Here is a 24,945-nt window from a genome sequence, read left to right on the forward strand (position 1 = left end):
CGAACAGGCTCAGGTCAGAATCGGAAGTGCCGCTTCGGAGGCGGTCGATTACAGGGCGCAGATATGTATCACGGCGCTGCTCGTCGTCTATGTGTAGAAAGTCCGCGATGACCAAAACAATCGTCGGTATCATGGTTGTGGGAATGAGGAGGATCGACAGGATGGCGGAACAAAGATTCGGCGTCTTGGTGCAACTGGCCAGACTTGTAAACAACAGTAAATGTGTATTCCTGCAAGCACAAGGCCCAGCGACCCAGTCGGCCTGTGGGGTCTTTAAGAGAGGAGAGCCAACACAAGGCATGGTGGCCCGTAACGACGCAGAAGGGCCGCCCAAACAAATAATGGCGGAATTTTGTTAACGGCCAAACAAGTGCAAGGCACTCCCGCTCAGTGATGGAATAGTTACGTTCATAGGGAGATAGCCGGCGACTGGCGTAAGCAATGACATGATAATGGTCGTGCAGGCGCTGCGCAAGGATGGCCCCAATACCGTGGCCACTGGCGTCGGTGCGAAGTTCCGTAGGCGCAGAAGGGTGGAAATGGGCCAGCACAGGTGGAGCAGTGAGGGCCGCAACAAGTGCTGTGAAGGCGCAAGCTTGGTCAAGGCCCCAGGAGAAAGGCACATCTTTCTTCAGGAGGGAGGTAAGGGGACTGGCCGTGTCGGCGAAGTTCGGGATAAACCGGCGGAAATACGAGCAGAGCCCGAGGAAACTGCGCACATCACTCGAGGAACGGGGGGTGGGGAACTCGCGGACGGCACGAACTTTGTCAGGGTCGGGCTTGACACCAGAAGCATCGACCAAGTGGCCGAGGACCTTGATTTGGCGCTGGCCGAAGCTGCACTTCTTGGAGTTGTGTTGGAGGCCAGCGCGGCGGAAGACGGAAAAGATAGTAGAAAGACGGTGTATAGGTGGCTTTCGAAAGTGGGGGAGAAAACGACAACGTCATCCAGGTAGCACAAGCACGTCGTCTATTTGAATCCACGCAGGAGCGAGTCCATCATACGCTCAAATGTTTCAGGAGCGTTGCAGAGGCCAAAAGGCATGACCTTGAATTGGTACAGGTCACCGGGGGTGACAAAGGCTGTCTTCTCACGATCCCGTTCATCAACAGCAATTTGCCAGTAGTCGGAGCGGAGATCAATAGAAGAAAAATAGCTGGCGCCGTGCAAGCAGTCGAGGGCGTCATCAATTCTCGGAAGAGGATAGACGTCTTTCTTTGTTATTTGATTGATATGGCGATAGTCGACACAGAAGCGCCAACTGCCATCTTTCTTTTTAACCGACACAGCAGGGGATGCCCACGGACTGCTAGAAGGCTCGATAATGTTGTTCGCCAGCATCTTGTCCACCTCCGTCTTAACGCCATGGCGCTCAGGAAGGGAGACACGATAGGGCCTTCTGTGTATGGGGCTGGCATCGCCCGTATTTATGTGATGGGTCACGACGGTAGTTTGGCCGAGAGGACGATTCCCAAAATCGAAGACGTCACTGTAGGGTGGTGAGCACGCTGGCGTGGTCAGGTGCTAAATCCGCCGCGATCATTGCAGAAATAAGGCCCGGACGGGAAGCTGCCGAGTGGGGATCAGGGAGACCAGTCTGAGGCTCAGCTGCGAGGGCAGAAACTGTGCATTCGGCAAAAGGAAATAGTTCAGCGAGTGCGATTCCACTGGGTAAAACTTGAGTAGAGAGGCTGAAGTTGAGAATCGGAAGGTAGGTGCGGTTAGAGATGACGTTCAGGACGGTGAGTGGAAGGATGACATTTCGCTGAAGGACAACGTCCTTGATTGGGCAAGTGACGTAGGCACCGTCAGGAACGGGGGAACCGGGGACATTGGAACATAGACTGCTGAATCGCGCGGCAGGTGAGTAAATTCAGCGGCACGTAAGCGGGACGGCTTGGAAACGGCGCTTTCAGAGCATAGCGGCAGGTCCAAACGAAGAAGGCCAGTGGAGCAATCAATTAGCGCCGCGTGGGTTGTTAAAAATTCGATGCCGAGGATCACATCGTGGGGGCAGTGGTCGAGCACAGTGAACAGGATGGCTGTAGTACGCCCGGTATTGCAAACACGCGCAGTGCACATTCCAACGACGGCAGCAGCACCACCGTCGGCGACACGAACGGCTGAGGAAACGGCGGGTGTCACAACCTTCTTCAAACGACGGCGAAAGGAAGAGCTCAAGACAGAAATTTGGGCGCCAGTGTCAATCACAGCCTTAACTGGTGCACCGTCCACGCAGATATCGAGAAGGTTGCGGCGAGGAGCGGGGGTCAGGAGAGGATTTTCGGGCGGGTCGTCAATGCAGCGTCACCTCCGGGAGCTGCATTGGTTAGTTTTCCGAATGAGAGCCAGGTAAGGGCGGAGTGAACGGGCGTCGAAGTTGCGCAAACGGGTGCGACGGATCTGAGGCGAAGGCGAGTGGCTGTGCCTGCGCGGGGTTGGAGTGTCGTTGGCGTGTGAGAACTCGGGACGGGGAGACATCTGGCGCGGTCCGTAGTCAGCACGACGATCGTAATCAGAACGAGGTCCGTAGTCCATACGATGATCATAATTAGAGTTAGGGTGAGGTGGGGAAAACCAACGGCTGCGGCAGTGGCGGGAAATGTGGCTGACACGCGAGCAGGTGAAGCAGGTAGGCCGGTCGTCTGAGGTTCTCCATTCCGCGGGATTGCGCTAGCGATAACGCGGGGGGTGGCCGGAGTCGGTGAAGCAGCGGCAATCAATGGAGCGCTGGTTGGTGTAAAGGGCGATGCAGAGGGTAGGCCAGAATTGAGACCCACGTTTGCGAACTTCTGGCGAACAACGGTCTGGATCAGAGCAATCGTAGCGTCAGGCGGCTGAGGGGTGAAGGCGATGGGAGTCATAGCCTTCAGTTCCCTCCGCACAATTCTGGTTAAGTTGGCAGGATGGGACGGCTGTTGCAGTGTTGGCAGGTCTTCGCAGGAGGATGTCGCCGCCGTGTTCGGAAGGCGGTCGAAACGGGGAGCAATGCGGCGGTGTTTAGCTTGCTCAAACTGGCGGCATACCTGGAGGACAGAGTCGACCGTTGCGCAGTCTTTGCAGAGGAGCAAGTTAAAAGCGTCGTCGGCGATCCCCTTGAGGATGTGGCCCACCATGTCAGTCTCTGATATGGCGCTGCCAACCTTACGGCAAAGAGCGAGGACGTCCTGGATGTAAGAGATGTAAGACTCGGTGGATGACTGAGCTCGAGAAGCGAGGTCTTTTTTAGCGGCGAGCTTGCGTCCAATTGGCTTGCCAAATAAGTCGCGGAGCTTCTGTTTGCAGGCGTCCCAAGAAGTAAGTTCTTCCTCATGCGTCTCAAACCAGACGCGCGCCGTGCCCGCCAAGTAGAAGGTGACGTTTGCAAGCATGAGGGTCGCGTCCCATCGGTTGTGCTTACTCACGCGCTCATACATGGCTAGCCAGTCTTCAACATCGATGTCATCGGTGCCACAAAAGGTGCCCGGGTCGCGAGGCTGTGCCACGACAACGGTCGGCGCTGAGGTTGACGCTGTGGCCGGAGGTGCGTTGGACGGCATAGCGATGGGTTCAACGTGACGAGCGCTGCGGAGGTCCAGGGCGTGGTGTAGGACCCAATACCTCCACCAAATATTACGAGGTTAGTTCAGCAGCAGAAACGGTACGCCGTACACAGAAGACACCACGAAACGGGTCACGCAAGCACTTCTTATTCTTCTCCTTAGTAAGCACACAAGCACTAGCGGCAGCGTCTTCGTCTTCGTCGACTACTCAGCGACACAACAACGTCGTCTTCGCTTGGCGACTGCGTACCGTAACAATATCATTTGCTCAGATTGACTCATGTACAACAAAACGGCATCAGACAGCTGTCTACACAAGGAATACACAGTGCTAAAAAAATTGTTCTTACAGACATCAGAAAACAGATAAAAAGGAAGCAATGACATCAACTTTGTCACAACCAAAATTTACAACAATCGTAATAAACAGATGTTTCTTTGTGCTCGCTTCGCATGTGTAACCGAACAAAAGCATAATTCCTGTTCAGATAAATTATTGAATAAGAATGGGACATAAAAATTTCTGCACCTTTTGTCATATTTCTTGCATATTTTGGATGGGCAATTAAGAAGCATGAGAAGCTCAGATTAAAATACCATATGAAGATCGCCTGAAAATACTTCTAAAATACTTATAGAGAAAGAGCGTGGACTCACAATGGCAGAAAAGAGCTAGGAAACTAATCAGTAAGTACACCAGACACGAGGACGCAGGAGGAAAGAGCATTGCGTCTGCGGAGTCCGAAATTTTTGCCAACAGTGAACGCGTGAATTCTCATCAATTGCGACTGTCGACGTGTGCCTCGGCCTCTGCGCTAACACTTGTCTTCCACGTCTTCCAGATGGTGGCGGCCTTTCTTTTTCTTCCACCTCTCATCACGCCTTTGGCAAGGTATACACATGTATGTTGTAAAAATGTCCAACGCATCATTTCTAGGTAAAGTTAGGGGTGACTACGCGGACATAATCGCCAGGGCACTGCCTTACTCCAGGCTCCAAAACAGCTCTTCCCGGAAATTGTCCGTCTAATTCACATCCTTGCGGCAATCAAAACAAGCACAAAAAGCGGATCAAGAAAACGTGTTTTGATCAATGCATCGCTCGCTACGGTTACCGAATTTATCCGAAACTCTACAGGAATAAAATGTGTGTGTGTGTGTGTGGTCCAGTCTTTTGCGCTCTGTTCTGTGCATGTATATGTGTTTCGGCGTTTTGTGCTGCGCCCAAAGTACGGCCACTGGACACCCTTCTGGACTGTGACACATCGCGTGTCAAGTACGTAGGTACCATTTGTTCTAATGTTTTTGGTCGGGGGTTAACTGGGACGTCATTGTAGCAGCCTTCTTCCTACCCCTGTAAATAGTCGTCTCATATAATCATGTAGCACTCTGAAAAACTCTAGTCCCCAGTCGAAACTTAAGTACAGCTTTGTTGTGTCTCTAAGCGTGTGAGTCTGCTTTACAAGTGTATCTATATATACGCTATAAGTATATATGTGTATGTGTGCGTGCGTGTGTGCGTGTGTGTGTGTGTGTGTGTGTGTGTGCGTGTGCGTGTGCGTGTGTGTGTGTGTGTGTGTGTGTGTGTGTGTGTGTGTGTGTGTGTGTGTGTGTGTGTGTGTGTGTGTGTGTGTGTGTGTGTGTGTGTGTGTGTGTGTGTGTGTGTGTGTGTGTGTGTGTGTGTGTGTGTGTGTGTGTGTGTGTGTGTGTGTGTGTGTGTGTGTGTGTGTGTGTGTGTGTGTGTGTGTGTGTGTGTGTGTGTGTGTGTGTGTGTGTGTGTGAAGGAAGCCAACAGTCACAGAAAGCAAGGTGCATAGGGGAATGTTGTAAACTCAGCGACAAGTACGGGTGCTGAGCTTACAACAGCATTTTATTCTTCAATATTCACTCATAAACATCCTGTGCAGCCCTGGCTATCGTTCACGCATGCACAATAGAGCAGCTCCTTTGGGGAAACTTTGATAGGGGCCGTGCTCACACATCCCTCCCCCAGACTACATATCTGTTCAGCTTCTGCGATCTCTCTTGTGATGCGTTCTTTGCTCTTCCTGGTTACGGGGGTGTTACCAAGCTCAGGTGAACAATCCTGGCAAGTAAGACAGTGACTTGTGAGGAAACCTTGAATATATTTTCTCTCGCGCGCATTCTTGACGTTCCTCGCAAGCTCCTAACGTCTCGTGTACGATCGAGGCGAGCACCTGCTGTGTCTCGGAAATTGTTGATGTTCTTAATCGTTTGAAGTCTTGTACAATCCAAATCTAGGGAAGCTATCTCTGCTGTGTTCTCTGGTCATGCAAAGGTATCTCTGAGCGCTGTCAAGCTGAGAGCGAACAAACTTTGCGAGAGGCTGAACCCACCTCATCTTGTAAAGGTTACCACCGATAAGAGCAAGAATTATTTCTTCATTAATTTTTTTTAGCGCAAAAAACCCATCATGTAGATGTGCCACTGATAACCATAGTCTCTGAAACTGGAACATGGCAGCCCTCAGTTGCTCGTTTTTCACAGAGCCATCTTAAGCTTTTACCCGTGAAGGACCCTTTTATTGTTAAAAATTCCAACCAGATTTTAGAATTTTTTAGCACTAACACTGACAAGTGCTATCAGGCTTTCTTCATTGGCATTAAGGATATCTTTTTTCCTCAACTCACAAACTCATCCTTGAGTGCGTTGAGCATTCCATTGACAAATATGGCTCCATTGCTTTCCGTAACACCGTGGAGGTTACAGATCAAGGTTTTTTAGAACTTTTAACATTTTACTTCAGATCAACCTACATCCCGTTTGAAGGGACACCTCACTTGCAAAAGCAGGGTATATATATCGGGTCATGCATAGCCCCTGTTCTCAGCGACTTTTTCCTGGCTCATATCGATCGTCGACTTCCCGCTTCCCTCATGGACAGCAATTTTATCAAAGTTTTTTCGTTATTTGATTTTTTTGTTGTTATAAACTCTGACGGGCCTTTGATTAAATGCGTTAGAGGAAATATACTGGCTGCGTTCAAAATGGTGATGTACACTCTTGGCATCACCCAGGAACTGCCAGTCAATGGCCAAATTAGATTTCTATATATTCGGTGTCACTTTAAAGATGATGGTGTCTGCTGGTGCTAAGAACCCCGCGCCAACAAATCACTTCTACCGCTCAATTCCGCCCACTCACTGCTTGTTAAACAAGCTATTGCCATGTCATGCCTCAAGAACGCTTTCGGCAAAACTTGCCAGCATCTTCTATAACAAGCGTTCGTTAAGCTCAAATACTGCTGAGCGCTGGGTACTCACACCACCTCCTGGTTTCAGCCGCTGAAGGCCTCCTGAAAAAGATGCGCAGTAAGGTGCAAACGTGCGATGCCCGCGCACGGCGTAGGGAGAAGGTAGCGGTGATACATCATATACACACACTGTCGCACAATCTGAAAAACGTAGCCCAGCGTTACGACGTGAAAGCCATGTTCTCTGCTCGTCACAACCTGTCCATGCTTTGCAGGATAACTGATCTGGAGGCGACCCAGCAGCGCGGCTGTGGCAAAAAAACACAGGGGGCTTTTTGTTGAATGTACAGAAGGCGTAGTTTCCCAAATTCCCTTAACTTGTGGAAAAACGTGTGTTGGGAAAACTGGGAGATGTGTGAACGGGAGGTTGCGAGAGCATGCCAGGAACGTCAAGAATGCGCGCGAGAAAAATGATTGTTATGGTTTCCTCGCAAGTCACTGTCATTCTTGCCAGGATTGTCCGCCTGCACTTGACGACACCTCCGCAACCACAAAGAGCAAAGAGCGCTTCACAAGAAAAATCGCAAAATCTGAACAGTTACGTAGTCGGGGGGGAGGACCGTGTCAGCACCGCCCTATCCCCTTTCCCAAAAAGAGGTGACCTATTTGCGCATGTGTGAACGATAGCCACGGATGTACAGAATCTTTATAAGAGTGAATATTTCACAATAAAAAGCTGTTGCAAGACCAGCGCCCGTCATTGTCATCTCATCTTTGTCCACGTCTTTTTGCGCTGCTTTTTCTGAGAAATACCCCGACGTGTATGCTAAAAACGGCGTCACATTTTTTGTAAGTATGAATTTCTATTTTGCTCATGATACTGGGTACGATCGTTTATGCAAGCATGTACCGTGTAATCGTGCATTCTGTTTAAAATACTTAGCCAGCGTACACTTCAGGGCGCGCAGTTCCGGCCGTGAATCGGATAATTAGTGTAGAGTGGCTCAGTGAACAGAACACATGAAATAAATGCGTCTGTCGCATTGCCGCTCGAAATGTCGAAATCGGATTTACGAAAGAAGGGAAGTGTCCGCCAGTTCTGAGCTCCTGTAGCGCCTCTGACCCGTGAGTGTGGTCCTGTGCCACTCCGAAAGGTAGAGCAAGGAGGACGGACGGGTTGCGGCTGCATAAAGTGGCTCCACTTGGTGACACATGAGCCGTTAAAACCAGATGATCTTCTCATATGAGGACCACATGGAAAGGCTTGTTTACAGGAATGGAAACAAGAAATAATAAAGAGAAAAAGATTACTGCAATGTACGAGAACAAGACGGGAGACAATAATACACAGGATACACATACCAATATGTCACTGTAGTAGCATCCTTGAGCAGATAATATGCGTGAAAAGCGTAGAATCCCAGAAATACATGTGAAGACAGCGCCAAGAATGTTCCCAATTGTCCAAAAGAAAGGGAATTTCATCCTAGGAAGCTGTGCTTACCATAAACACATTAAAGATAATAAGATAAATACAAATCACAAGCGAACCAATGAAGAACATAAGGAAATCCGAATACAGCAAAAGACCGCGAAAAAAATATCGTAAAAATTTTTTACCAAAAACGCCGCGATCAGCAACGCCACAACAATAATGGCAGGGTGTATATACATGAGAGACAAACGCCAAAGAACTGGACACTGTTCAACCGCAACAAGAATTTCCATACCTAGACTAGAGATGAAAGCGTTAATATGGAAGAATAAATACAAGATAGACGCCTTAGCAGATGTAAGAAACAACCGTGTGAGTGCGAAATAGTTCCTAAGAATTAAAAATCCCCGAAGATTTAATAATAATAATAATAATAATAATAATAATAATAATAATAATTGGTTGTGGGGGAAAGGAAATGGTGCAGTATCTGTCTCATATACCGTTCGACACCTGAACCACGCCGTAAGGGAAGGGATAAAGGAGGGAGTGAAAGAAGAAAGGAAGAAGGCGGTGCCTTAGTGAAGCACTCCGGATTAATTTCGACCACCTGGGGATCTTTAATGTCCACTGACTTCGCACAACACAGATTTAGAAGAAAGCCAGGAGAGTATGCCAGCGCTCTCAATAATGCCAGCAGACATAGTTAAATTTAAATATTAGGGATACATTCACAGGTCTCCCTGTCGTAATACGCCTGAAAGCCAGATTGCAGTATGGTGGCCTTGAAGCTTTCAAATGGATGGCCTTTTGTGGTTACATGTCACGAAAGAGGACCTCGCAGTGATCGTATGTGTGCTCTATGATTTTTTATTCTTAATCGAAAAGCTGTTTCAGCTTGCCCAATATACTGCGCAGTGCACATACCGCAGCCGAGAAGGTAGACAACGTTGAAAATGTCACAGATGAAGCCTCCGGGAATTTTGAATGACAAAGACGCCGCTGTGATACGAACTTCTGTGGCCGTATTGATCACCGGACAGAGCTTACAGCCCGGTTTATTGCGAGGGGTGAACGCTGAGACTTCACTGTTGTCTAGTTTCGAGGAGGTTACAGCGTCTTTGATATTTACTGCCACCCGAAATACGACACGGGGTGGTTCGGGAACCAGGAGCTTCATTTTGTCACTCTGAAAAAGAATGTTATGAGGCTTCTTTAGAATAGCATTAACATTGGGTGATGATGGAGAGTAGGTTAATATCAGATTAGTTGGGAAATTTGTCTGCCCAGGCTTGGTGCTATTTAGAACTGTACGATGGTCTTGTGCTGCAGCTTTTTTCAAGGCAAATGGCATTGCAAAATGGCATTCTTCTGGGCTGGTTGGTATGATTCCATCTGTTGGCCAGTGTGAACTTTGAGACACAGGGACGTTTAGTGTATCTCTCTGCGTCCCTGCGTCCCAAAGCTCACACTAGCCCACAGATGGGTTTGAAGGCATCGTAGAATATGGGCTTCTGCTAGCGCTGTCGGACCAAATCCTTGCGGAGTGTCTCACAGTTAGAAGGGTAGCCCTGTTTACGGGTGCAGATGCGTTTAAATGTTAGAGCTTGGTTTTATGGTATTCCTTTCATGCCATGTTTTACGTGGCTTCTTTCAAAATTCAAATATTTGTGCTTGTCTTTGGGCTGCCTAAACACTGAGGTGACAACCTGGTTTTGTGAGATCTGAAGTTTGACGTGCAGAAAGCTGATAGTATAGTTTTAGAAGGTGTGGGAAAAGGATAATGCCGAGAACCTTTGTAGTGTTTGATTGTTTATTCGTTAAAGCTGCCGCCCGGCCGCTTTATCACTTTGTAGATTCAAGACGCGACCAGATTTATCTCGAATGATCGCATCCAGGCGCAGCCGATTCTACCTCGTTCCAGAATGCTATAGTAACTTTGCACGCTTTATCTCGAAATTTCGCTATCAGCTTTAAATTGAGCAAGGCCGGGAGCGGCGGGCATTTTGTTCGATGACTGCCGAGCACGCTTGTCGCTACGCCGCCGCCGAGAGATTCAGTCCATGCATTGTAAGCGCAAGTCAGCCCAAATAAAGATTTTTGTTTAGACGCCATTTTCATTGTCTTTCTGCTCTCCGGATTTCAGTCACCACCATTGGAAAGGGAGGACGAGCCACCAGTAAACCGAGCCAGCCGACGTCTTCAGGCCCAGCAGCCTGAGTTCGGGACCCTGCACCGCTATCTCACCGCTATCTCGCCCAAGATATCGACCCTGATCATACTGCAGCACCCGCGTGCGCCGCCAACTTTCACTGGATCCTTAGACGAAGACCTTGGAAAATGCTTGACCAATTTGAGCGCGTTTCAACAATTGGGATGATGCGGCGAAAATTGTACACGTATTTTTCTCACTTGAGGGTTCACCACGTACATGATACGAAAATCATGAGTCGTTCCTAACGACATGGGGTTATTCAAGAAGGATATTTTAAAGGTAGTCACCAGTGTCGTAAGGAAAAAAAGAGCCGTATATGACTTCTCGAGTCTGAGATCCAGCTTCCGAACGAGTCTGTCCGAGGTTACGTCGTAGAGATGAAGCGCCTCTTTCGCCGCGCCAGTCCCGAGATGACCGAGGAAAATAATGTTCAGTTTTTAATGCGTGGCGTAAAAGAAAAACTCTTTGGCAGCCTCGTCCACCAGCCTTCGAAAAATGTCGAAGAATTCATGCAAGAAGCCTGTACGATCGAGAAGACCCTCGGCGTCCGAGCTCCGCATGCAGTACAATCGCCCTTCCTCTGCCTGTGCAATCCGTACGGACACAACGACCACCACCAGCGACCACTTGCGGGAAGTTGGCCGCGAGGAGCTACGAAGACCGCTGCCATCCTGCGCACAGCCGCAAGCAGCGACTCTCATGGACGTGGTACGGGAAGAAGTGCAACAGGCACTTGGCACACCAACGGCCACAGTACACCAGGCCATAACCTACGCCGCTGCGGTGCGCACTCCGCATCCACAAACACACCCCCTACGTCCTCTCCGAGATGAGCCACTTGCTCGACAACGCCGCCTCACTGTCCCCGCCCGCCCAGCCTTTGAGCGACGTCCAAACCCCAGGAAATGCGACGCCTGGAGGACTTCCGACAAGCGACCGTTGTGCTTTCATTGCGGTGAGGCCGGCCATATTCTTCGTCATTGACGGTAGCAACGTATCGGTCTTCATGGATTTGCCGTACCAACGTCCGCCTGGAATCGACGAGCACCTTCGTTGAGAGGATACGCGCCGAACCACCTTTCGCGCTCACCATCGCCGTCAGCCTCACGCTTTGCGTCGCCACGCCGCAGCTACGCAGCCGCGCTACGAGGAATGTCTCCCAGCCCACTTGCGGAAAACTTTGAAAACAGCAACCTCCGGAGGTGAGCTTGCTGACGACTGAAACGCCTAATATCCTCCAACAAACTCATGAATTGATGTGAAAGAAAAAACCTGCAATATCCATTTTTCATCAAAACGTCCGATCTTCAAGAAAAAAAGAAAAAAGAAATGTATGCTTTGCTAGAATTATTTGAAATGTCTTTCACGGTGCTCATGCTTACTGGAACATGGTGTGGACGCAAAACAGATATATTCTGCCCACCTAGTTATCAATGCTTCTATCGAAATCGTCTCGACAAGAGAGGCGGTGGTGTTTCTATGCTGCTAAAAGATAACCTGCTGTGTGATACCGAAGGGAAATTCTGTGCTGTCACTCCTGATTTTGAAGTGCTTACCTTACGACACCATAACCGTTTTTTCGCGTGCTATACACACCGCCATCTGGTACATTTAGTCATTCTTTGATCTTCCTTGAGGAGCCTTTAGAATATGTGACGGAGCAAAAAGTGCAGATCTTAGCTGGAGACATGAATGTAAACATGATTGTGCCTACTGCTTTCCAGAAAGACTTGAGCCTTACCCTTGCTACATATGGCCTATCTAATGAAATCACCCAACTAACGCGTATCACATAACAAAGTTCTACATTATTAGAAGTATTTATTACCAAAATTAACACAGGCATTATATGTCCTGGTCTATCTTCGCGTCTTGAATCCTTCCGCCACAAAGTTGGAAAACAAACATGGGATGCAATATATGAACGCCGTGAGAGTAACACAGCGTATCTTAACTTTATAAGCATACTTAAGAAAATATACCACCAGCATTTTCCTGTAAGAAAACAAAAAAAGCCAAGGAGAGCGCGAAAACCTGAAAACGAGAGAACACCTGAAAATGGCCAGGTATAAAAATGCGTTGTATGCCAAATTTACAAGGACTAAAAATCTAAATATACTTGCAGAATTTATGAGCTACCGGAATAAACTTACGTCTACGCTGAGGAAAGCTAAGGATTCATATTTAATAGAATGCTGAATTTACGCTCCGGCCATGCTGCAGATGCAGCTTAGCGCAAGTTGAACTCCTTGGTGCGTCCCGGTACTCGTAATTGACACCTTTAGGCATTAAGAAAAAGAGCTCCTCGGTGTTCTAATAGCAGATGCTCTCAATCACTTTTTTATTCAGGAAACGAAACATAGTGAACTAGATGATATAGTACTATTAGAAACTATGCTCAGTACGTGCGAGGAAACGATAGAATAAAATGTCTGTTCTTGTACCCGACTGAAGCAGCTGAAGTTTTCTCTTCTATAACTAACATAAAGAACCGTAAAACGCAGGACGTAAATGGCGTTCAGATATTACCCGTAAATTATGTTCTTGATATACTGTGCCTGATTATAACCTATATTTATAATTTGATTCTCTCTACTGGTGCGTTCTCTACAGAAATGCAAATTGCTCGAGTTGGTTCGTAACAACTTTATTTAAAGTCCTGCAGAGCTTTCGCCGACGGGGCGTTAGGCCTCCCACGTGGGGACGTCGAGGTGTTGCCTTGCCGTCGCCTCACGGGCCTGCCGGACGACCCAGAGTTGGTCACCGAGGCTGGGGCTGCGCAAGGCAGCTGTCCACCGCGGCGGGAGGGATCCGGAGTTAGCACCGTGCGGGTTTTTGTTACAGTCCCAGAGCATATGAGTTAAAGTGGCTATATCAGTGTGGCAGGCCTTGCATATATTTGTCAGGTATGTACCGGGGTAGTACCTGTGGAATTGTTCCGGGTTGGGGTACGTGAGCTTGTGCAGTTGTCTGAGGGCCACCGCGTGCTCCCTGTCCAGCTTGTCGCTGGGCGAAGGGAAGGTTCGGCGGGCCCGGCAGATGGCCTTGGTAATTTCGTTGTAGCTGGTCAAGCAGTCAGAATAACGGCCTGAGGGGCGAGTTGGTGGATGATGAAATGAACGGCTGCGCAAATCAGGACACAGACAAGAAAGAGACACCACATAAACACTTGGTAGTGTGTGCATGGGGTGTCTCTTTCTTTCTGTGTATTGATTTGCGCAGGCGTTTATTTCATTTAGCCAAGCAGTCCTTGGTGCTGTCCCATGGACGGCGGTCACCCGCGCGGTTCTCGAGCTCGCGCGCCTTGGCGTATGCCGTCTCGTTTCGGTTGCGATATGTCTAAGATACTTATCTGATGTGCGCCTGAAACGCTGAATTCTGGTTTCAAAATTTATCACCGGCTGGACTTGCCGATTGCTCAGGACTCGGGCCGCACTCTGTGAGATCCATCCTTTGGCGAAGTTTCGGACCGTTTGTCGCAAGACGCAGAGAACCGTGGTGCACGTCGGATCCGTGGCGGCGAGTGCCACCGCCGCTTCCTCCGCTTCTTCTGCGTGTTCGCGTTCGCTTACCGTTATGCGCGTTTTGCCACTCGGGTCGAAGACCGCAGCCGCGAATCGCGAGTGTTCTGCGTATTCCGCGGCGTCAACGAACCTTGTCCTCGTTTAGTCTCCGTGGCAGTGTAGGAGAGCTCTGGCCCTGTCCACTCTTCTTCCCCGGTTGTGTTCTGGGTGGACGTTCCGTGGAATCTGGTCGACGCTTAGCGTTTGTCGGATCGCGTCCGGAACGGCAACTTTCTGGCCTTATTGTGCGAGTAATACCCATATTTAAAAAAGGTGATAATAACCTATTCACAAACTACCGACCGATTTCCATTCTACCCTAATTTTCTAAAGGCATCGAAAAAATAATACATCACACAGTGACTTCTTATTATGATGAAGATCGCTTATTTCCAGATTTTCAACATGGATTTAGTAAGGAAAAATATACGAAGACACCACTTCTAACTCAAAAAGAAACTGAAATTGAGGCATTCCGTGAAAATAAACTCACCGTGGGTATTTACATCGATTTCACTCATAGCATAGCCATGATTTTTCCGTTATAGCAGCGCCTTTCTATAATGCACCGAATGCTGGCCCCACGTAGCCATCGGTATCGCACCTGCCGTTCTCAAAAACTGGCAATCATGGACAAGCCTTTCCAGAGCTCTTCCACTATGTCCCTACGCCATTCTATAAATGTGGAAACATTGGACAAAGTTCCCATCACTCATCCGTCGTTATAAGCGTACTGGCAAACGGCGAAACACATAGTGTATTTTACTAAATGACATTCCAGAATTTGACTGGTCCTGTCACGGCGGGTGACTATCAATAAAAGATAAATGTAGGCATGCTGCTGGACAACCAATGCAATACAGCAGATGTCGTGCGCAAGAGTGACCGAAGCAGCGGGTATAGGAATGGCTCCTATATGTTGCCCCGCACACGTTACTATCATGACGTGGTTTACGCAAAAGCGTACTGGCGCTAAAAGACGGAGACAACACACACAATACAGGACTGTTTGTGTGTGTGCTGTCTCCGTCTTTTAGCGCCAGTACGCTTTTGCGTAAACCATGTCATGCTACAACCAACTAGCTCAAATCAAAGTCTTGCTGAAACGTTGCTGTCACTGTACTATGTATTCGTTCATAGCTACGTCTCTTATGGTATTGTTATGGGCAGCTGTCACCGAAATATTATTTTATCTTGCAACATATTCAAAATGCGGCGATAAGCAAAGCCACCAATTCATATTGTTCCATCAATACTAATTAATTGCTCGAAAACAGTCAAAGATTACCAGTTCACTACCTCTCTAAGTTCACCTTAGATGTTATGATTTTCAATTTGTTTAATAATACCATTGATTGTTCAGTGACTCCAGAAAATTAACAATAACTGCATTTGGTTTGTTAGCCAGAACAATCTCCTACTGCCGAAAGTTCATGCTACTTATGATAAAATGACATCATTTGCAGCAACTTCATTTTGGAGTTCTTTGCTATCCTCTTTAACCTGTGTCCGTAAAGTTTCGAGACTGATTTATTTTCTTCTCTAGGAATGATTCACCAAAACAAATGCTCGTGCTAAAGTCCTTTGATATTGCAAGTAGCGCATTTCTGTGAACTTTGTCGCCGCGCCGCGGACTCTCGCACATCCTCCTCGCCTAACTCTCTGCTCGGCGTTTTCTGAACAGTGATTGGCTGCTCCGGCCGTCACCCAGGCAACGCGCTGAAAAGGATCATTTTCTTGTGTTTTCGTTTTTTCTTGGGCGCCATGCGCTGGCCATCTGCCTCTGCTGCGGGTCCAGCTCCATTGACTTACGCGCTGACAATTCGAACTTTATTTTTAGTGCCGCGTTATTTCTGATTGCGGTGCACTTCAGTGCACAAGCCGGAGTGGAAATGGCCTCGTGCTGTTCGCGATTGCTCGAGGAAAATATTGACATCAGCCGAAGGAAAAGTCGATCCACACATCGCCGTTAAGGAGCTTGTTCCGGCAAAGCTTACCGTCCTCGGCGAAGTACTAGTAAATGCTAATAAATGCGCGTGCTTCTGACCTGGCAGTCTTATTTATGTACGACAGCATGTACGGCAGTCTCTCCCGTGTGCCCCAGACCTCTAGCGTGGTAGCTTTAACGAGGTTATACCATAGTTTTTATTTTTATACCAACGTTATACCATCGTTATACCATCGTCTTTAGAGCGATTAAGGCGTTCGTCCCACCGACGCGACTGCGCACAACTCTGCGCGATTCCAAGATCTAATGCCACTTGAGCGAGTCACAGAAAAAAGTGCGTTTTAGAGCGAGCTTTGACTTGTCGCAGAATAAATTGCTATGGTATACTGGAATGGAATGGTATTTCTCAAAATAGCATCAGATTTTTTAACTCCGCAGTTCATTAGGTAGTACGAATCGCTTCCGTGAGACTCACATAGTCACGGAATGATTACACAATTTCTGATAAGCTTTACAGCCCTGAATATCGACTCAGCACGGGCATCTGAAGCATTCTTTGATTACATTCTAGGGATTGGCGTAGAGCAGTAATAAAATCAATATAATATCTTTCCGTCACTTAATAAAGTCTTCTGTTGGCAACAGCAATCAGTCAATCCCTTGTCCTGGCTCACTTCTGCAGTAGTTGATAAAGTGAATGAAAAAGCCAGAAAATAAAATTCATCTGGTTCAAGCAGCCCGGAAATTTTTAATGATCAGGCAATAAAGCCCATGCGTGTGCACCACTCCGAGGACCAAGCCTAAAATTTTCAGCCTGAAATCTGCTAAAAATGCATAACGTAGTGAAAGAAAATTTCCCAGCATTTTCGCAGCCACTCGGTCACTCGTCGTGAAACATCTTTGCCTAAATTACCGAAATCCTTACCTCGCTTGATTGCAAGAGAACAGCTTAACAAAAAGTATTTTCGCGAAAATGTAGTGCTAGGTCAAATCTACTTTTAGCGGAGCATCATTGTGCTGAAAAATATTGAATATACAAAAGTAACATAAATTTTATGCTAACAAAAACGCTGCCCTTTTGAGGAGGACGGAGTGCGGTTTGATTGTTCTCTTCGCAAGCGCTCACGCTTAGTGCTTTCATTGCTCGAACAAGAAGGTGATAAATGTGGCCCCTGGAAGAGTCACGCATGTCGCATCACTGTCTAGTGGTTGTGTTTAATAATAGAGTGTAAGAAAAGCGCACACTTCGGCGCGCTCATGTGTGCCAGCGAACACATCGGGCCGGCGAGCGCGCTATGGCCTGCGAAGCGTGCCGTGCGCAGCGCGCACAGCCGGCGCGTGTGGATAATTGATTGCGGCGGTGCGACTCGAGAACGGCTAAGGACATCCACGGAAACTGCGACGCCCCCCTCTCCTCCCCCCTCCCCTGGTCCCCAAGAGTGATTCCCAAAGGGCCGACATACGTCGGGACAAGTGTCCCCCTCCGCCCCTTCATAGCAACAGCCACCACAAAGATAATTGAGGAGGAAAACGCGAGAGTGGAGGAGAGTGTCGATACTTTCAGTATCACGGGGTTTTAGTGGGTGCTTTTTTTTTTTTTGGGGGGGGGGGGGGGGGGGCTTCCTATTGCCAAATCATTCTATATGCCTCATAGGAGACTTCAATATTGACACCTTGTCACCAGCACGTTCATTTGTTTGCGAGTACCTATATATCTTGCAAAACATGGTATTGAACCAGTGATAAAAGACTACACAAGAGAAGAGCACCTGGGACATCATTTCGTAGCTTCTTGTATTGATCACATCAATATAAGAGCTCCGTTTGCCCAGTATTTCTCTTCGGTAATTACATATAAACTTTCTGATCATTACTTTGTAGCTTCTCATATTCTTTTTCCTTCTTTAAATAAATCATACCCCAATAAGGAGCGAATTTCATATACAGACACTGCCACATTTGATAACCTTATAGCCAATTTTAACTGGGTCTCTTTCCTCGAGGAAGTTAATTCTTTTCACGTGTATGACAGGTTTGTGCAGGTTGTCAGTTCTATAATAGCCTCATCACAAAAGGTCAAAGTGATCAAAAAACGCAACCCAAGCCTTCCTTGGTTAACAAGTGACATTCTGAAGGCCATTAAAGAAAAAGACGCCCTTTGGACACGTTGCAAGCGTAGTACCAACAACACACGCCTCAAAGATAATTTCAGGTTGCTTATAAATAAAGTCACTGCCATGATTCGAGCTTCGAAACGTAACTATTTAAATTCTGCTTTTCGTAACAACCAACACTCTTCACGTAAAACTTCAACTATCAATTGCCTTTTTGGACGAAACCCGAAACAATCTATTAGCGATTCATTTGCCAAATCCTTCAAAGATTTGCCCTCGGCGGCCTCTGAGTTTAATGCATTTTTCTCTCAGGTTTCCAGGAAGTTTCCTTTATCCCACTATGAGGTTCCACGGTCTTTGTATTGCACAGCTTCTTCAGCTTTTCTCCCGACTATTACACCCCAGGGCCTTATAGTATAATTTTTAGCTTCAATTCGAAGAAAGCTGCAGGTATTGACAGTATAAGAATGAGTGACCTCCAAAGGAATTTTACGAATTTGCAGTCGGTACTTCTTTTTATGTTGCACGGTTTCATTACTGAGTGCTTCATTCCATACAATTTGAAAGTTGCCATAGTTAAACCATTACATAAAAGTGGTTCTTTAAAAGATATTGAAAATTACAGGCCTATTTCAATTCTACCTGCGATTGCGCAGATTCTTTAAAAGCATCTATTCCAAGTTATGTACAGTTTTGTTTTCACGAATATCCTATCAGAGGCACAGTTTGGTTTCATTGAAGATAAAGGAACTGTTTGTTATTAGAAACATTTACTGATATTATTTACTCCTGTTTTGATAATAACCAATTCGCACGTGGTCTGTTTTTGGACGCTAGCAAAGCTTTCGATTGTGTTCGGCATGATCTACTGCTTGAGAAACTTGATGTCATGGGGTTTAGGGGTCCTTTTAATAATTTGCTGAAAGTATTTTTCTACTCGGGCTCAAGTTGTTGAAATCAGCGGGTATCGAAGTTCTGAATCATTTCTGTCGGCAGGTGTTCCACAGGGCTCTGTTTTATCGCCTTTCCTTTTAAATTTATTTGTAAATGATTCATCAAATGCTGTGACAGAATGCTATGTTTTTCAATACGCCGATGACACGTTATTGTTGTCAACAAATGCTTCGTTGCTTCTGGCCATGGAGGCTCTTAGAACAGATGTGGTGCATGTTATGGACTGGTTCTTAAATAATTCGATTTCAATTAATCAACAAGAAACTAAACTGATTTGTTTTCATAATCCCCATAAAAAGCTTTCGTCTGTTGAACCATTGTTCTTACATTCTTCGCATTGTCCTAATTGTTGTCGCATTCCTATTGATTTTTTAAATAGTGTTAAGTACCTCGGTATACGTTTTAACAGAGATATGTCTTGGAACAGCCATCTTACTGTAGTATGTAACAAGCTTCGTGGTTTATCATATGTACTATACAATGTTCGATATTTATTACCTTTTCAGACTCGCAGGCTTGTTGCGCATGCTCTTATTTATGGTATCCTCAGATATGGAGTCACTGTGTATTATCATTGCTCAAAAACTTGGCGAATGAAATTAAATGCGATACTAAGGAACATCCTTCGATCCGTGGCATACAACACGAATGCTTCACCTGACTGCAATTTGTTTTCGCTTTTACAGCTGCCCTCTTTTGATGCTCTCTTCCATCATGTAGTTATTCGTGCTCACTTTTGGGAGAGCGAATTTTTGGTTCCTTTCATTCCTGTTCGTTCTTTTCGACATCACCCCCGTTTTACGGTACCTCGCTCCTACACTCATTATGGCCACTTCGCTCGTAATTATTACATACCCAAAATTTTTAATTCTTTACCTTATTCGATTTTTTCAGTTTCTTCGCTGTCACAATTAAGGAACTTCTTAAAAACCCATATGTCGGTTATTTAATCTGTTTTCTTTTTCTTGTTTGCTTTTCATATTAAGGTTTATCATTGTTTGCTTGCTTGTAACGCCTGTTTTTGATATATATGTCATTCACCGACTGCCGAGTACTGCCCGACAAGCCTTTATGGCTTGGGCAGACTTGTCCTAAGAATTGTAAATGTGCTGTCTGAAAATAAAGGTGTTTATCACTATTATTATGTGTAGCGCTATCTTTGCGGGCTAACCTGAGCTACTTATTTTAATTGCTGTGGCAGCCGGTAGATGCCACAACATGTAAAAAAAAAGAAAATATCTATGATAATTGTAGGGGAAGCTCTTTGTTGTTTGAGGCCCGGACTGGAGTTTTGCGGAATAATACATAGAGAGTCAGGTACCAAGAGATAGACACGTTGTGCATTGCGTGCGGAGAGGAGGAGGAAACGGCTGAACACTTGATACTTTGCGTAAGGGGCTTCACCCTACAGTGGAAAGCAGCGGGGCTGATTTATCCAAAGCATAGGGGTTTAAGGACAGTGAAGGGAAAGTAAATTTTAAACGGGTAGAAATAACCAAGCGAAGGTTATCTGATCGGTGGCTAAAAACAAGAGAAGAGTAAAATTTCATAGGTCATGGCTAGGTGGCTTGAGCCGCCACCCAATTTAAAGGGTGCAGCCGTATCCATCCATCCATCCATGCATCCATCCATCCATCCATCCATCCATCCATCCATCCATCCATCCATCCATCCATCCATCCATCCATCCATCCATCCGTCCGTCCGTCCGTCCGTCCGTCCGTCCGTCCGTCCGTCCGTCCGTCCGTCCATCCATCCATCCATCCATCCATCCATCCATCCATCCATCCATCCATCCATCCATCCATCCATCCATCCATCCATCCAAACATGTTGAAAAAGGGATCTAAAAACGTTGCTTTGTAGAGGCAAAAGCGGCACTCTCCCCGTGGGGATTTAGAAGCGGTTGCTGCGGCGCGGCGCTGGCGTAGACTCCTGCTACATTGGCTGGATTTTTGGCTCGTGACGCAGTTGAAGGAGGATGCTTTTTCGGAGCTCCAGCGACTACTTCCGAAGCTAAGTCTTTTTGGTATTTGCTCTTGTACATGCTGTAGGGGCGGTAGTGTTAAACCGTGTAAAGGGTAGGAAGGCTAGCGGAAGTGTGTGCGCCGAAGGCTTTTGTGTAGGAATATTGGCGGGCTTTTACGTTGCGTGGTGCCGAAGGTTTTTGTGTAGGAATTTTGGCGGGCTTTTACGTTGTGTAGTGCCGAAGATTTTTCTGTAAGAATTTCGGCGGGTTTTTACGTTACGTTGTCCCGAAGGTTATTGTACCGGAATTTTAGCGGGCTTTTACGTTGCGTAGTACCGAAGGCTTTTGCGTAGGAATTTTGGCGGGTTTTTACTTTGCGTGGTCGGCCGGAAGATGGGTCGGCAAGCTAGGAAAGTCAAAGTGGACGGAGACGGCGAGTTAGTGCAGTGCCAGGAGTGCGACCGTTGGTGCTATTTAGACGAGACCAAGTTCAGGAGCTTAGCCGAGGCAGATGGGGCTAGCTTCGCGTGCAAGATATGTAAGCGTTTTGATGAACGCCGATCAGATGTTGAAAGGGGAATGGGCAGCTAGGATTAAGGAACTAAAAGGGGACCTGAAGGTGGAACGAGAGGAAGGATTAAGCTAGAAGCTCAGGTCGCCGAGTCGCTTAAGAGAGAAGACGCAGATGCTGACCTGTTGGAGCGAATTGTGGGCCAGCTGAAGGAGGAGCGGGAAAAACGGGCCCAGCTAGAAGAGCAGGTAGAAGCGCTCAGGTTGCGGCTGGCAGTGCACCCCGGTTCGGAGCAGTGTCAGGTGGGGGACGAGGCTCGTCAATCCTACAGAGCTATAGCGCAGCAGGCTTTGAGTGAGGAAGAGAGAGAGGTAAAAACTCACGACAGTAGCGTACGGCGGTGGGAGAGACAGGTAGTGCGTTCCGGGGGGCAACAGTCGCAGTCAGGAAGCGAACGGTTAGAGCGGAGGAGGGTTCTGGTAGTCGGTGACTCGAACGTAGCGAGGGCTGAGGGTGGCGATTTGACGACATCAAAGGCGGACAGGCGGGTGCAGGTGGAGGCCCAGTCAGGGAAGTGCTTGGGAGATGCAATGGCCAAAGCCCAGGAGGTGGTGAGGGGGCAGCATGGATGGCGAACGCCTTGTCGTTATTCATGCTGGTCTGAACGATGTGTTGAAGGGGAGGAGCCAGAATCTTGACAAGCAGAAGTGGTGATGCGTAGGCTTAGAGAGGCCTCAGAGAGGAAAAGACCAACCCAGTGAAGGTGAAAAAATTTCCACATCTACCTTTTCGCGATTCTGCGAGTCATCGGTAGCAATAAGAATATGACAGGGATAGAACCTTAGGTGGCCCTGCAACAATCTCTGAAGCAGAAAAAAGGGTTGCAGCTTTGCATTCGATGGGAAAATATCATCAAATGCAATGTGGACAGTACGTGGGCTGTTATACATTTGGCGGACATCTGTGGAATGAATGTTTAAGGGCTCAAGTAGGGACTACATGAAATATATATGCGGAGTGTGGAAACGGGACCGGGTGCTATTAAAGACGACTGCAGGTTGACTAAGAATTATTATTCTGGAGGCGTGTAGTGGTGAGTCATACTTTTTAAAAATCTTTGAACTGTTAAAAGACGAAATCTAGCTGATAAAGATGAGATTTGCGCCCAAAGGTGCAGAACACCATCGGTGACATATTTTAGAACCTTCAGACACAGGCGCAACGCATCACTCTCCAAGAGCACAAGATGGGGAAGTTTATAGGCAGGAGCTTCTGAGAACAAAACACAGCCGAACTACAAAATTGGGTGGACGTAAATTTTATAAATCATTAGAAATGTGTGCCTTCTGATGCCTGACCTAGCACTGCAAAGCCTGCGCAGGATGCCAATGCCTCGAACTCCTTTTGCAGAAACTTGCTCAATGTGGTGCCGCCAGGGTAGAGTAGTGTCGTATATTACTGCGATATACTTCATTGTCTGAACTTGAGAAATTATGTGATCTCTATAGAGGAGGCAGATGTTTACAGGATCAGAAACTAGAAACACTAAGCAGTAAACATGGCGCGGGAAGAACGCCGGACAAAGACAAGACGGGACAAGCCCTAACATTTAACACATCAAATTTATTGAAGACCAGGAACATATATACGCAACTGATACAGCCGACAGAAAACTGAAAAAAAAAACATAATAAAGTGCCACATGACTTCATGTGAACAAATCGAATTCTTTTCTTGATAATCCCACAGACGTAATGCTGACTCATTGATCTCCTGTCAGATTTTTTTTGCAATTGGCCGCCAGATGGCCGTCTGTGGTGATGTTTTCAACTTTACTTTTGTGCTCCAGGAGGCGCACATTCAAACACCTGCGCGTTGGTCCTATGTAGTGCCTATCACATGAAAGTGAAATTTTGTATGCACTCCCTTCCTGCAAATCATGTGGGGATTTCTGCGCTTAATTCTGCAATGAGGTTTACGCGTTCAGGTAGGGAAGCTCGTTTTGCACACATTGAAAAGCTTTCTATGAGCCGTGAATGCTACTTTTACACCAGAGAGTTGCTCTACGTTCCTTAGATTGTGAGAGACCTTATGCAGGTAGAGAATCACGGCTACATTTTATTCCCTTCTTTTCTCTTTCATTTTCCTTCTCTCCTCTGATCACAGAGGAAAGAAAAAAGAACTCGAAAGCACCGTGTTATCCTATTTTCACTCAGTGCCGAGTGCTGTTAGATAATCGAACAAAAATCACTCGTGAAATCATTGAAGCCCATGAAATCTGTAAATTCAAAGATGAATGCGTAAGCGTTGCCTCAATAGCTCTGTCTGCAAAAGAACTGCGTTTCCTTGATAAGAATAGAAAAACGTGCGCAGCTGGTCTTGTGCCACTGTAGACCTGTGCTCAGGAATAGTCGTTATCACCAATCTGTATTTTGTGTATCTGTCTTTTCATTTGAGATTGGTTGCCACTGTATTTAAGTAGTGGAAATCGCCTCAATAAAACCATTTGTAAGTTCAGCGCCGTGTCTGTGCACTTGTCTCCTCCTTTGTTCCCTGCGCTGCTGAAAAACAATGTCACACCAACCTGCCCAAGCTTCTACAGTATCCAGTAAACTTCTTGTGAACGTGCAGGATAGTCAGGCGAATCAGCAGAGGGACCAACACCACATACACAACATTTCTCTTGCCGTTCGGGAGATTCCTCTCTGCCATGAATTTCCCCACATGTACAGCAACGTAAGCCCAATTTGGAGGCTTTGCCGCTGTGGCCAAATCTCGAGCACTTTTGACACTGAAGAGGCCGAGAGTTAAAAGAAGCTGCTAGAAATACCATCGGCCACACCTCTATATCTGACGGGCAGAATTTTTCTGCAAATGTGGCTATGAAGGACACCGTAGGAATTTTTACTCCGTCGACCATTCTGTTGCATCGATAGACAGCAATCACTCCTGCAGACGAGAGGTTCTCAAGCGTTTCCAAAGAGTCGACCCCTCGGACTAAGCCCCTGGAACACGCTAGATGAGGCGGAATGAATGCGCTCATCGGGTGGTTGGCGAAGGACGTACAATTGAGCAGATCTTCTACAGTCCTTACCGGTGACCTGCACAAAATACCATCCCTGCCGAACTGCCGTTCATCAGTAATCCGCATGTAGTGCTTTTGATGTATAATGAACATCCGCCTCTACTGCCTCCGCGTTTTTCAATCGAATCCATCGGAAGGAACTAAAGCGGTTGGAGTGCTGGTAACACCACTGCAGAAAAAAATATAAATTGGGAGCTGGTCCTGGGGAAGAGAAACCGACTAAGGGGTAAACCTCTGGCCGGGAGAAGAAGTAGACATTAAGCCTTCGTCCCGCGCCCAATCACCTTAGAAGAGAAGCAGGCACACACAAGAAGGAGAAATTGGGCAAGCTAACCAAACACCGCCAGGTACGTAGCCGCTACCCCATAGCAGGCCACGTCAGCAGCGCTACAGAT

The 24,945-nt window shown here is 47.1% G+C and overlaps 2 protein-coding genes across 2 annotated transcripts in view; both read right to left on the bottom strand.

Annotated features, from left to right (window-relative positions):
• The window catches only part of LOC144120388 (uncharacterized), a 340,433-nt gene that overhangs the window by 117,352 nt on the left and 198,136 nt on the right, over window positions 1-24,945 (bottom strand). The window lies entirely within an intron of this gene.
• LOC144119447 (uncharacterized) lies at window positions 1,488-3,540 on the bottom strand. The gene is made up of 2 exons (XM_077652053.1): window positions 2,778-3,540; window positions 1,488-1,624 (listed from the first exon to the last, which is right to left on the bottom strand). Exons 1-2 carry the CDS (start codon window positions 3,538-3,540, stop codon window positions 1,488-1,490), a joined length of 900 nt encoding a protein of 299 aa, XP_077508179.1.

The sequence above is a fragment of the Amblyomma americanum genome, chromosome 2, assembly GCF_052857255.1.
Source record: "Amblyomma americanum isolate KBUSLIRL-KWMA chromosome 2, ASM5285725v1, whole genome shotgun sequence".
Lineage (NCBI taxonomy): Eukaryota > Metazoa > Arthropoda > Arachnida > Ixodida > Ixodidae > Amblyomma > Amblyomma americanum.

What these genes read in the sequence shown, in the direction of transcription:
- LOC144119447 (XM_077652053.1), bottom strand. Translation starts at nt 3,540, where the DNA reads ATGCCGTCCAACGCACCTCCGGCCACAGCGTCAACCTCAGCGCCGACC. An exon ending in CCAGAAGTTCGCAAACGTGG is followed by an intron (nt 1,625 to 2,777) that starts GTCTCAATTCTG and finishes CCGAATGCACAG; the next exon opens with TTTCTGCCCTCGCAGCTGAG.